The 14663-nt window shown below is 42.3% G+C and overlaps 1 protein-coding gene across 1 annotated transcript in view; it reads right to left on the bottom strand.

Annotated features, from left to right (window-relative positions):
- Positions 1–6009: 6009 nt before the first annotated feature.
- The window catches only part of LOC135529888 (ski oncogene-like), a 52670-nt gene continuing 44016 nt past the window's right edge, over positions 6010–14663 (bottom strand). The window contains exons 2-8 of the mRNA XM_064958299.1: positions 10845–10958; positions 10555–10579; positions 10221–10323; positions 9748–10016; positions 8753–9036; positions 8365–8595; positions 6010–8227 (exon numbers count right to left, since the gene is read on the bottom strand). Of these exons, the coding sequence (XP_064814371.1) occupies positions 8057–8227; positions 8365–8595; positions 8753–9036; positions 9748–10016; positions 10221–10323; positions 10555–10579; positions 10845–10958 (1197 nt within the window). The 3' untranslated portion in view covers positions 6010–8056. The remainder of the gene's footprint in view (positions 8228–8364; positions 8596–8752; positions 9037–9747; positions 10017–10220; positions 10324–10554; positions 10580–10844; positions 10959–14663) is intronic.

The raw sequence follows: 14663 nt of genomic DNA, 5'->3' as shown, positions 1-14663 counted from the left end.
CCTGAGGGCGAATAGGGCTCGGGATAACCTCATTGTCTTCCCTTTCCTGAGGTCAAATAGGGCTCGGGATAACCTCATTGTCTTCCCTTTCCTGAGGGCGAATAGGGCTCGGGATAACCTCATTGTCTTCCGTTTCCTGAGGGCGAATAGGGCTCGGGATAACCTCATTGTCTTCCCTTTCCTGAGGGCGAATAGGGCTCGGGATAACCTCATTGTCTTCCCTTTCCTGAGGGCGAATAGGGGATGGGCAGACATAGCTGGATGCAGGGGTCAATCTAACACACCAGTTTCAAAGTTAAAGTAAATGGTTTGATAATAGTATGTCACGTTTGATTGGATTTACTTGTTGTCGTACACAATTTTGTTGTTGTACACATTACCTTCGTTTTCCCCCTCTAAATACAAGATATCAGCGTTTAGTGCAACAAGGGTCTTCCAGAAGGGGACATTTGTATTCTAACCATGGAAAGGTGTTAGAGCAGTAGAACACTGCCAGGGAATCACACAGGAGAGCAGATGTAGACTGTAGAGGTTTTGTACCTGTGGACAATATCTAAGTAAGGTACTCTCTTGTCCCTTAAGGTACACTATTTACTCTTTTAAGGTACAAACTGCAATGGTACAATTATGTACCTATAACTAATGGTACAATGGACACACCTTACAGAGCACAACTATATTGACAAGTGTTTGTACCCCTTTAAGTACAATTCTGTACCTTTTTTTCTGAGAGTGAATGATCATGACTACATTTACCCACTAGTAAAGGTGCTGAAGGGAGTTTGCGATTTGCATTTGCGCTGGTGAGGAAAGACTAATTTGCATGCTGGAGGGAATGGTGAAGAGGAGAGATGTTAATTTACATAAACATGATTGGAAGCATGGTGTGGTGAAGAGAAGACTGGGTGGGGAGGGAGGGAGTTGTATGAGAGAATCAGCTGACCTTGCATTTGAAGCTGCCCATGATATACCTGCATTTCTTGGGTTTGGACTCATCTGCAGTACCAGCTGCGTTGCCCTGAAATAGTAGAACCTATTCCAGATTCTAGACGGCCTGACGACAGAGCAATAATTCAGTTTATGTTCGCTGCATACTTCAGTCTGAGACAGCCATCATTGATGTCGTTTGTGATGACATCAAAATGGGCTGTTGTACAAAACAAAGTCATCAGCAATTGGACTATCTCTAACCATTCAAAGTATCAAAGCCAATGACACATTTTCAAAATGCCGCTTTACCCAGGCATGTTCTGGCTCCGGCCCAACCCATCGGTTTCTGGGACCAATCAGAACAGTTAGAATGTGTCTGAATTCTAGAAATCGTCTGGGAGGTAATCAGATCCAGACTCATTGTGGAGAAGAAACTAATGTCTGTGGGCATGGTGGAGCGTTTGGCTGGAGCAAGGACTTTGGGTCGCAAAGCAAGACTCCCTGCAGAAACACAGCCACCAGCTATCAGCCATCCGCTATCTCACTGCCTGATGGAATATCCAATGGCTTCATCATCATCTTATGACAGAGCACCTGATAGTATCATGTGGTATAAGACATAGCTACTTTATATAACCCCCCCCCCCCCACACACACACACTGCAAAACAGCCTGAAAAAGTTCCAGACATTGGGCTATTATGCCACCTAGGGGAACTTAAGGAACACAACAAATGTCCTGGGATATTTCTACTCAAAACGTATATTTTGCTCTCAGTCTATTTTAGCCTAAACAGTAGTAACAGTCTTACATCTGTGTTCATCTGGATGTCATCTTCATCTTCCCCACGGTCTTCATCCGACACATCCCCCATCTCTGCATCATCGTCAATGTTAGCTGGGAGCTTCTTTCCCTAACTTATTATTTCAAAAGAAGATGTTCAGTAATGTTATATTTATTGTGGTAACATTTCATGATTTGGAAATTGTCGCTATAAAAATGACTCAGTGCTTCCATTGGTTGAACAACAAAGTGACAAAAAAAAGATGGCTCTACCTTGACTAGAACTTTCCTTTTCAGGAGCTCTGGGTAGGGCAGCTTTCTGAATTCATTCATATTGACTGTAGACAGGTCCACCTTGCCCTGGAGCACCTCCATCAGAGACTCAGCCATCTTCTTCTGCTGGGGCACTGTGCAATGGTTCTCTATGGATAGGATAACTGGGTACATGGGGATGTATGACTCAGCCATAGAGATAGATACTCTAGTGTTTTAGCATGCAGTGCCATCGAGGACTTTCACAATTTAAGTAGTCAACTGGGTTGGACTTCCTATGGGTTAAGGAAGGATCACAATTCCACAGTGATCAGCCAATGAATTATACTTTTGAGCAAACATTCCACAACTGGAGGTGGCAGTAAATCGCCAACCTTTGCTTTATACCTGTTATAACACACTCTACGTGGCAGTGTACATCCGTTCAGTTTGTTTACCAACTCATAAAAGTAGTAGAAGACGAAAATGGACTACTTCAAAATGGAGATGGCCGCAATGGTGCTGCACATGCTCTCACGCCAGAATGGGACAGATACAATGTTGCATCCTCTAACCATCTCTATGGGTTCAACATATTGGAATATAAAGTGAATTGCCCATGAATGGTTTGCTATTGCTATCTATACCTGGGCTGGATATGGTGACAAAATGAAGGTACTTACTGATTCTTTGCAAAGGCATATTTGTTAATGGTTTCAATTAAGTCTTTGAGGAGGATCTTGGATCTTGTCAGTGTGTAGCCATGATAAATAATAGATTCGAACACGCAACCTTTGGGTTGCTAGATGTTCCTGTTATACACCTACCCATCCACCCCAACCAACACACCATCCTTTCATTTCTGCCTTAACTAACCTTCTGTCTTATGTAACCATACTAAGCATAACATATCATACTGGTCTAATCTATATGAGTAGCTTGGTGGTAGCTAATACACACATGCAGTATGGTCATTTGCACATTGTGTATGGAATTGGACTGGTAAATGGTTGCATGTAGACAAAGTGGAAATACAAGAGTATTCCTCAATGTACTAGGCTGAAACCCTATCTGAAACATTCTTTGTGTGACTCACTTTAAGTCTTATCATGTTTCTTGGAAGGCGTCGCGCGGATGCAGGACTTGTGTTCATCCAGGTAGAACAATCTGACCAGCCGCATATTCCCTTTCAGTTTGGTCATCTGTGTGCCAGTCTGCATAGTGCACATACACCTCTCCGCTGCAGACAAGCCACAGGGAGGAAGGAACACATACACACACGGGGTTAACATCAGATGGCCTTTGTGCTCATACAGTACAGAGCTTTCTGTCCTTGTACTGAACTTTTGTGCCCTAAAAGAAAAGCATTTGGGCCCACCATTACAACAACAAAAAACAGTTTCACATGTGAACATCTCATTTTCACATGTGAAATCACATTTTCACGTGAAATAGCTGTTCTCACATGTTGAGCTTAAATTGAGCTTAAACCATATTTTCACATGTATTAAATTTAGAGTTCACATGTTAACACCACCCTTTCACACGTAAGGAGAAAAACTTGTTTTCACCTTAAGTGAATGGTAGTTTCACGTGAAAAACTTTCTCATGTGAAAATTTCATGTTCATTTGTGGAATTGCAAGTTCACAAGAGCATTGGTGAGGTTGAGCACTAATGTTGGGCGATTAGACCTGGCTCGCAGTCAGCGTTCCAATTCACGAACCAGCCCCAGACCATTATTCCTCATCCACCAAACTTTACAGTTGGCACTATGCATTCAGCCAGGTAGTGTTCTCCTGGCATCTGCCAAAACCAGGTTTGTCTGTCTGACTGCCAAATTGTGAAGCGTGATTCATCACTCCAAAGAACACGTTTCCACTGCTCCAGAGTCCAATAGTGGCGAGCCTTACAGCACTTCAGCCGATGCTTGGATCTTAGGCTTGTGTGCGGCTGTTCGGCCATGGAAACCCATTTCATGAAGCTCCTGATGAATAGTTCTTGTACTGACGTTGCTTCCAGAGGCAGTTTGGAACTCAGTAGTGAGTGTTGCAACTGAGGACAGATGGTTTTTACATGCTTCAGCAGTCCCGTTCTGTGACCTACCACTTTGTGGCTTAGCCGTTGTTTCTCCTAGAAGTTTCCATTTTACTACAATAGCACTTACAGTTGACTGCAGCAGCTCTAGCAGGGAAGAAGTTTGATGAACTGACTTGTTGGAAAGGTGGCATCTAATGACAATGCCACATTGAAAGTCTGTGAGCTATTCAGTAAGCCCATTCTTGTCACGCCCTGGTCTTAGTATTTTGTGTTTTCTTTCTTTATTTGGTCAGGCCAGGGTGTGACATGGGTTTTGGTATGTGGTGTGTTTTGTCTTGGGTTTTTTTCATAGGTATTGGGATTGTGGCTTAGTGGGGTTTTCTAGCAAAGTCTATGGCTGTCTGAAGTGGTTCTCAATCAGAGGCAGGTGTTTATCGTTGTCTCTGATTGGGAACCATATTTAGGCAGTCATATTCTTTGAGTGTGTCGTGGGTGATTGTCCTTGTTTCTATCTATGTGTTACTGTGCACCAGTTTAGGCTGTTTCGGTGTTACGTTTTGTATTGATTCGTTTTTCATTAAACATGAATCTCAATAGCCACGCCGCATTTTGGTCCGACTCTCTTTCACCTAAAGAAAGCCGTTACAATTCTATGTTTAATTTATTAACCTTCATTTAACTAGGCAAGTCAGTTAAGAACAAACTCTTATTTATGACGACAGCCTACTGGGGAACAGTGGGTTAACTGCCTTGTTCAGGGGCAGAACGACAGATTTTTACCTTGTCACCTCAGGGATTTGTTCTAGCAACCATTTGGTTACTGGCCCAATGCTCTAACCACTAGGCTACCTGCCACCCCTATTGCCAATGTTTGTCTATGGAGATTGCATGACTGTGTGCTTGATGTTATACACCTGTCAGAAACTAATTTGAAGGGATGTCCACATACCTTTGTATATATATAGTGTATTAAATTAGCGCTGTCAGTACAATTTTTGAAATTTCAGTGCAACATTTTTTAAATCTAATTTTCAGAATGCGTTCAAAATGCACTGAAAACATCTAACAAAAACTAAAGCTCAGTTTGAGCAAATTATGCTTTTCACTTGAATTCTTTTGTTTTTTGTAAGTGTATATACAGATGTAAGATCTTAATTTGATCAAATTGTTGCAAAGGCACTTTCCTGCAATTCAGGAAATGACAAACGTGTAGTGTATTTCATGTTTTAAAAGGCTTCTGAAGTTTGTAATTTCCACCCTGAACATCTTTTGCTCCAACATTGACTCATTGATTGGGTCTACTGTTGTCTTATCAACAGTTGACTTTGTCTTTAAAACTGAACTGGCTTCCATTAGGACCTCATGTCCCATGGCCCGTGACATGTTTGTATAGTATGTATGTTTTGTATTGTAATGTTGAGCATGACAGTAAGAGCAGGTAACCTTCCTCAGCGATCTGGAGTAGAGAGAGACGTGCTGCCCGCTCGTTTGTATCACTCAGTGTAATCTCCAAGGAATGTCTGCAGGTCATACCCATCATCTATGCATATTACCTGCATTTTCCCTCTGTTATGATGGGAACCCACAGATTGTTGGTGGTAATTGAAAGTTAAATAATATTCAGCACCTTGACTTCTTCCACATTTTGTTGTGTTACAGCCTGAATTGAAAGCAGATTAAATTGAGATTTTTTGGTCACTGGCCTGCACACAATACAACAATGTCAAAGTGGAATTATGTTTTTAGAAACGTTTACAAATGAATAAAAAATGGAAAGCTGAAATGATTGACTTGTTTATTGTCTTATGTTTGTTTCTGCATACTGTATGTGTGTGTGTTTTTGTCTGAGCATTAATTGTTTGTGCATTTTGTCCCATATCCACAGAGGACAAAGAAGTTACATATTGTGACTTTAAATTGTCCCTGTTTCTTAGATATGAATACATAACAGTGTTACACTTTGTGTAACTCACTGACAGTAGTAACATATTAAACACACCATTGAATATGGTTGATTTGATTTTTAATGAGAATTATACAGGTTTTCCAAAGAAAAAATCTACACTGAAACAAGCGACAAAAACAAACCCCACTTACAAACCAAAACTACAACAAGAGCATAAACACAATGTATAATGTTATTACATTGTACCCAACAGGTATTCAGTAGGGAGATAATAATAGTAACTGGTACATGAGATATAAAAGTATTTTCTTCTACAATACATAAGAGAGCACCTAGGAATGAAACCCACAGAAGTTGTAATATTTATCCTAATTGGAGCTTTAGCATTGGGAAACCTGATAAAGGAATTGATGCTGAGATATCGTCTTCAGGTTTCTATTTTGGTCTGGGTTTTGGTACACACTTAACGATACATCAAAAAATATATATTTTCTGAAAATTCTCATTGAAGAAAGAAAATAAAGAGGACATTTTAAATGTTCTCTGTTTTTGTCTCCATCTGACAAAGATCGCTGATCGGTCAATTAGCAATCTTTCCTCTTCTTTTCTCTACTCATAATCCATTGTAATAAATGCACATTGCTTTCAGATGATATTGAAGGGGAACAATAATGAAACTAGAATATCAACATTTCAAATATAGTTTCTATTGGTTTCAAGTATGAGTCAAAATGATATTCATATGCAATTTAGGTGTGAAGCAAGCGAACTTATTGACAAAAATATTATTTACAATATCATCCTTAAATGTTGTATTTACACAAGAGGTCATTAAATGATGTTGTTCAATTCTATGTTCATGTTCATTTGTGAGTTGAAAAACATAAGAGGGAGTTAAATGCACAATGCAATTTTATTTTTAAAAAGTGCAATTACTTTTAGTAAAGTAAAAAAATATATCCATATTTTGTATATGTAGAAATGTTGTTCATATAAACAGCACATGTTGCTTTTTCAAAGAGCCCTAAAACCAGTGACTAAAAATGTATGCTGCTCATAATTGACAAGCAGGAAATGATTTCAGAATATAAATTATTTTACAGTACTCGATACAAAATCAGAAATACCTCAATTTACCAAAGATAAAGCTTTATCAAAGGTGTTTCATGTGGGCGGAACTCCATTCCATGGACAAGCACAGTTAAACACTTGTCACATGGTTTGGTTTCATACACAATATACTGTATCTCAAAACAATTAATAAACAAACCATATTAAGTTGTATAACGATTGTAAAAAGTAACACTTTCATAAAATATTTAAGATGAGAACAAACGGTGGTTGAAACTGATTCCAGACCACACAATCCCAAATACTTCAGGCTTTAAATACAAGAACACAAATACACACGGTAGAGAAGCTGGTATACATAGGCCAATATGTTTGTATGTGAATGTGTAAATATGTATATGAGCGTTGCCTGTAGGATAGCAGTGCTGCTCAGGCAACATTTCCTGTACAACATCAAAATGAAAACATTAGAATGAAGCAAACTGATCGGTTGAATGAAGTAAATAGTGGTCATCTGGTGTCCATTGTTTTCAGTGGTTTGTAATACCTTAAAGTGTACCGAGATTGTGTGGCACATGCAAGAGTTACATCTGCAGCTGTCATTTCATGAAAACAATCACTCCTCTTTTATATTCAAGTAACATTATGTAGCTCTATTTCTACATTTCTAAATAGCTTATACCAAAATAAGATCCTTAAAAAGCTTCAGGAATCTGACTGAGGGCTCTAAAGTCGCTTGTGAGATGTCTTCTATGTAGTGTATTTCTTATCATCTGTAGGCTGTACGACATGCGTATTCATGCTTCTATCCAGTTCACCCTATGAAGTTCATATATTATTATAATAATGTCCATTTCTCTCCTATCAGTAACCATATCAGTAATTAGAATATTTATTTTTCATACTATGAAAACATCTTGACTTTGCTCCAACAAACATCTTTAATTGACTGAATTTCTTTCCCTTAACAATAGGCGCAATTCAGTCTGTATCCTCTTGCTTTAATTCTGACTCCAGTCCACTGCATGCATCTTTAGGATCCATTGGGGTGTTATGTCTGTCTGTGTGTCTCTGTGTTAGTGTGTTGGGGGGTTCATGGCATTGTCCTGTGGGCCTCCCAGCTGAGCTTGCAGGTCCTTGACCACCCTCTCCAGGCTCTGCCGCGCCTCCCTCTCCTGCTGTAGCTCCTCTCTCAGCTGCTCTCGGTCCGCCTCCGCCTGCTGCAGCTGTACCTGCAGCTCTTTAATCTGGAAAGGAACGTACACATCAGTCAGGGAGCATATACAATCACTCAATTCCAGTTAATTGTGTATGTGTGTGTGTGTGATTCTTTAAGTATGATATCCTAAGTATATATGCTATATCATTAGGATCTTGGTCTGACCTGTGTGGAGTACTTGGATCGCAGGCGTTCAGCCTCACAGCCTTTGTCGCAGACCCGTAACTGTATCTCTCTCTCCAGCTCTCTTTTCAGATAGCCACGGGACTCGTCAGCCTCCCTCATCTTCCTGTCCCACTCCATATGCAGGTGATCTATCTCTTTCCTCAGATTGTGCTTGGCCTCGATGGCCTCTCGAAGACGCCCCTTCTTGGACACCTTCACAAACTCCAGCTCCTGTGGGGGAATAAAAAAATTTATATATATGAAAACAGTTTCTTTATGTGTAGAAACATAATCTTTAAGACACCTACAGATTTTCTCTACACATAAAGAAACTGTTTTCCTTTTTGTGCCAAAGGGGGCCATTTTGGATCTTGAGTGTGAGGTTTACCTGCTGAAGACTAAGTTTGGCCTGCAGAGCAACCCCCAATTTCTCTTCCTGCTTCACTCTCATTTGAATAATCTCCTGCAGGAACTTCTCCCTGGCCTCCTTGGAGTCCAGGCATCCATACAGGGACTGTCTCAGCGTGTCCAGCTCTGGGCATGACGGTTCCCCTGGTAATACCAGCCGGACTGGCCCCTCCAGAGGCCTCACGGTGGTCTGGGGGGTCAGGGTCTGGTACACACTGGAACAGGCAGAGGGAGGGGATGCCAAGGAGGGGACCAATGTTGGGTCTGACAGACAGAAAAATGTAACATTATGTTAAAGATCCAATGTAGCCATTTTACCTCAATATAAAATCATTTCTGGGTAATAATTAAGTATCCTACTGTGATTGCATTCAATCAAAATGGTCAGAAGGAAAAAAAATAGCTTCTTAGCAAAGAGCAATTTCTCAAGTAAGAATTTGCTAGTGTAACCGATGTGAAATGGCTAGCTAGTAAGCGGGGTGCGCTTACTAGCTGTTATCGGCAGAGATGTTTGGAACTCTCTTTCTTATTGGTCTATTAACTAATCACCAGGCAGGTTGAAACTCTATCCTTCAAATACAGGCTGAAATTACATCTATTACATGAAAATGGTATTAACATCACAAATCACAATTTCATAGTATTATTCCAACCTCATATTGTGGAAATATATATAGAACAGAGGAAATCACATTTTTGACTGCACTGGGCCTTTCATAGCGGGAAGCCAATTTTTTTTATTGGAGCAGCAGTGACATCTGCTGTTAAGCAAGTTGAGAATGCCCTCTATGCTCTGTGCTGCGCAGACCAACCACTAGATGGTGCTCTGTCACAGGGATCAGGCCATCTAACCATAGCCTTCTTCCAGTAGTATTAGCACGGGTTAGGTTGACTGTCCTTGAGAGTTGGAGTAATTTGTGTCACGGTGCCCTATTTCTCCTACCGAATGTCTGAACAACAGTGTGTCATACTCACAGTCATCACAGTCGTCCACCTCGATCTCCCTGTCAGTCTCCATGTCCTCCACACTGTTGGCTGTGTTATTAGTGTTGGTGTTGATGTGGACAGGTCTGGGACCAGGCTGGGAGTCTCCACACTGTGGTGCTGGTCTGGAGCTGATGTGCTGGTCTCCCCTGGCTAGAGCCTGACTGTGGCCCACAGGGGCCTGCTCCTCTCTCTGGTAGGCCAACAAAGCTGGGGCCACATTTGACACTACAGATGTGTCTATGTTTTTGTGGATGAATCTGTTATGACAAGAAAATACAAGTGACCTTAATTACTGTATTTCAACAATATAAAGTAAGGGATCATAGCAGCGGACAATGTAGTTATTGGTCCTCATTACATTGTAATCCCTTAGGAATGTTACGGCCAAACACTCCTTTAGTGTGGTGTGGTGAAATGGATGAGTGAAACTATGACAACATGACTGTCTGTCTCTGACTGACCTCTCATTGTGACCAGTAGACTTCTCCTCCCCAGCAGATGGACTTCTGGAGGACCAGGGCCGGAAGGCTGACGACCTCTGTTTCAGCGGGGCCGTTTCAGATCCTGACAAAATATAGAATTCATATAGAATACAGTGAAATGGGGAATTTGAAAAACATCCCTGGAAAGGAAAAGTGAAATCTTATTGCATAAGGCAGACAGGTTTGTTAAAAAGACTATTGACAACATTAATTATCTAACTGTATAAGGTAAGGTAACACAGTCAATTAGACAAGGACTCTGTATAAAGGCATAGGATCTTAATTTGATCACTTAAAAAAAAAATGAATTTACCTGCACAGCAGGATATGCAAACTTGCTGTGTATTCAAGGTTTAAAAAGGCTTCTAAATTTGTAATTTCCACTTAAATATGTCAGACTTCATTTTCCATAATGAAAAATTTATCAACCCCAACAAAAAAATGCACATTAATTATAATCCACATAATAATTCAAATGTCCTGTTGCTGCAGGATTATTTTCAGAAAACAGTCTCACATTAAGATCCTATATCTGTAGGATCCCCTAACCTTGGAAAAAAAAATCACATTTCACACAAAAAGTGAAGAACAAGAACTACTAACCTTGTTCGCTGACTTTGATAGAGATTGTAACCAATCAGGTTGCTTCTCTTTGTCAGTTGATGGAGAGTGTAGTTTCACCAGTTTGGACTTTTTGGCTGGAACTGGGCTGTGAGACTAGATAGAAAAGAGAAAGGCTATAAATTATCAACATCCACAGGAATCTACTGGAGTAGTCTGCAATAGATTTCTTCATACTGTACAAATCCCCATACATTCACATAATTTGGCCCAACACTTTAACACAATATCCTCTTCAGAGGTGTGTGATACTGAATAGCATCTCAGTTGAGGTGTATTCTAGAGAAAACATCCATGTGTCATACAACATCAGCTAGTGGACCGACGTCAGTGTGTGAGGGCAGCAGAATATGTGTCTATAAGAGGTTTGGCTGTGAATAGTGAGCTGGGGGCTCTGTTCTGTGTGTGTCTAGGCTGGGAGTAGCAGACAACCAGGCTGGTCTGGATGGCAGCCAGCAGAGCTACACCATACCGCATCATTAGGTGGAGTGGAGCTGCTCTCTGCTCTGTGTGGGAGAGAGGGCTGAGAGGACTATGAAGAGCAGAGTAATGGCGCTGGAATCTGATGGACAACTGGACTAAAATGTTCTGCCAGTGCTGCTGCACCTCGGCACAGATCGTAGAGTCACGCAATGTTTCCCGCTTCACTCTGCTGAGCAAGATGATGCTCCTGTTAGGACAGACTACCTAACAGAACATCTCTCTCTCTCTCTCTCTCTCTCTCTCTCTCCTTTTATTCTCTCTCTCTCTCTCTCTCCTTTTATTCTCTCTCTCTCTCTCTCTCTCTCTCTCTCCTTTTATTCTCTCTCTCTCTCTCTCTTTTATTCTCTCTCTCTCTCTCTCTTTCTATCTCCTTTTATTCTCTCTCTCTCTCTCTCCTTTTATTCTCTCTCTCTCTCTCTCTTCTCTCTCCTTTTATTCTCTCTCTCTCTCTCTCCTGAGTTATTTTGGCCATCAATGATCCAGGAAGAGGCGGTGTCTCTATCTCACTGGGGCCCTGGCTCCAGTGGTGAGACAGGGTAATCTCTCTCTCTCTGCTCTCTCCTCTGTGAGAGGTCTCTCTCTCTCTCACTGAGTATGTTTACCAGGGTGTGACCACACCAAGGCAGTGTGAGAGGTCTGCGTCAGGATATGTTTACCAAGGCATGTTTGGCCATGTGACAATGATCCAGGAAGAGGTCTGCGGGATGAGGATATGTTTAAAGGCAGGTTCTCAGGATGAGGATATGTTTACAGCACTGGGGCCCTGGCTCCAGTGGTGAGACATGCAGTGTGAATCTGCGTCAGGATGAGGATATGTTTACCTCTACCCTCAGGTCTGCACTTGTCAGGATGAGGATATACTTACCAAGGCAGTGTGAGAGGTCTGCGTCAGGATGAGGATATGTTTACCAAGGCAGTGTGAGAGGTCTGCGTCAGGATGAGGATATGTTTACCAAGGCAGTGTGAGAGGTCTGCTGGATGAGGATATGTTTACCAAGGCAGTCAGGATGAGGATATGTTTACCAAGGCAGTGTGAGAGGTCTGCGTCAGGATGAGGATATGTTTACCAAGGCAGTGTGAGAGGTCTGCGTCAGGATGAGGATATGTTTACCAAGGCAGTGTGAGAGGTCTGCGTCAGGATGAGGATATGTTTACCAAGGCAGTGTGAGAGGTCTGCGTCAGGATGAGGATATGTTTACCAAGGCAGTGTGAGAGGTCTGCGTCAGGATGAGGATATGTTTACCAAGGCAGTGTGAGAGGTCTGCGTCAGGATGAGGATATGTTTACCAAGGCAGTGTGAGAGGTCTGCGTCAGGATGAGGATATGTTTACCAAGGCAGTGTGAGAGGTCTGCGTCAGGATGAGGATATGTTTACCAAGGCAGTGTGAGAGGTCTACGATCACCTAGAGATGGAGCCGGAGGGGATTGCTGTCGTTTTATGGGCTCCTAACCAATCATGTTATTCTGTGGGGTTTTTCGTGGTGTTTGTAACTTTTTTTTCTACATAATGTTTCTGCCACCGTCTCTTATGACCGAAAACAGCTTCTGGATCTCAGGAATGCTATTACACACCTCGGACTGGACGAAGATTTTTTCTTTAATGAATCGGAAGTGAAAGATTTACAGCTCCTCCCGGACCAGGCCCAAATCCCCATTATTCACATTAAAAGGAGACGCCAATACAGTGGGAGCAGATCTGGGTGCTTGGTGAGAATTAGTCGGCGAGTGGAAAATCTGCCTTCACCATCCGTCCTACTGGCAAACGTGCAATCACTGGAGAATTAACAGTGATTGCAAGACAGAACAGCAGAGTACCTCATGATAAGTTGTAGACCATACTATTCACCAAGAGTGTTTTCATCTATATTATTCGTAGCTGTATATTTACCAACACAAACCGATGCAGGCACTAAGACCGCACTCTACGAGCTGTATAAAGCCATAAACAAACAAGAGAATGCTCACCCAGAAGCGGCACTCCTCGTGGCCAGGGACTGAACTCCGTCCACAATCTGGGCATAATTATATCCTCCTGATTCCTGCTTACAAGCATAAACTTAAGCAGGGAGTACCAGTGACTCTCTCAACACGGAAATGGTCTCATGACGTGGATGCTAAGCTACAGGACTGTTTTGCTAGCACAGAAGGGAATATGTTCCAGGAATATGTTCATCCGATGGCATTGAGGAGTATACCACATCAGTCACCGGCATCGACGACGTCATCCCACTGTGACCGAACGTACATCTCCTAGCCAGAACCCACGGATTACAGGCAAAATTAGCACTAAGCTAAAGGCTAGAGCTGCCGCTTCCAAGGGGCGGGACACTATAAGAACTTATAAGAACTCCCACTATGCCCTCAGATGAACCATCAAAGAGGCAAAGCATCAATACAGGACTAAGATTGAATCCTTCTACACCGGCTCAGACACTCATCGGATGTGGCGGTGCTTGCAAACTATTACGGATTACAAAGGGAACCCAACCGCGAGCTGCCTAGTGACACAGGCCTACTAAAAGAACTAAATGTCTTCTATGCTCGATTTGAGGCAAGCAACACTGAACCATGCATGAGAGCAGCAGCTGTTCCAGACGACTGTGTGATCACGCTCTCCGTAGCTGATGTGAGTAAGACATTTAAACAGGTCAACATTCTCAGAGAATGAGCTGATCAACTGGCAAGTGTCTTCACTGACATTTTCTACCTCTCCCTGACGACTCTGTAATAACTACATGTTTCAAGTAGACCACCATAGGCCCTGTGCCCAAGAACACCAAGGTAACCTGCCTAAATGACTACCGCCCCGTAGCACTCACGTCTGTAGCCATGAAGTGCTTTGAAAGGCTGGTCATGGCTCACATCAAAATCATCATCCCAGAAACCCTAGACCCACTACAATTTGAATACCGCCCCAAGAGATCCACAGATGACGCAATCTCTATTGCACGGCACACTGCGCTTTCCCACCTGGACAAAAGGAACACCCATGTGAGAATTCTGTTTGCTGACTACAGCTCAGTGTTCAACACCATAGTGCCCTCAAATCTCATCACTCGGCCAAGGACCATGGGACTAAACCACTCCCTATGCAACTGGATCCTGGACTTCCTGACGGGCCACCCCCCAGGTGGTAAGGGTAGACAACAACAGATCTGCCACCACAACTGCGTGGCCAGGACAACAACCTCTCCCTCAACGTGAGCAAGACAAAGGTGCTGATTGTGGATTACAGGAAAAGGGGGGCCAAAACCACCCCAATTCACATCAAAGGGGCTGTAATGGAGTGTACACATCACTAACAAACTATCATGGTCC

Source organism: Oncorhynchus masou, chromosome 5 (assembly GCF_036934945.1).
Source record: "Oncorhynchus masou masou isolate Uvic2021 chromosome 5, UVic_Omas_1.1, whole genome shotgun sequence".
Taxonomy (NCBI): Eukaryota; Metazoa; Chordata; class Actinopteri; order Salmoniformes; family Salmonidae; genus Oncorhynchus; species Oncorhynchus masou.
Note: the sequence above shows the minus strand (reverse complement) of the source record. Positions and strands in the feature narration are given on the sequence as shown.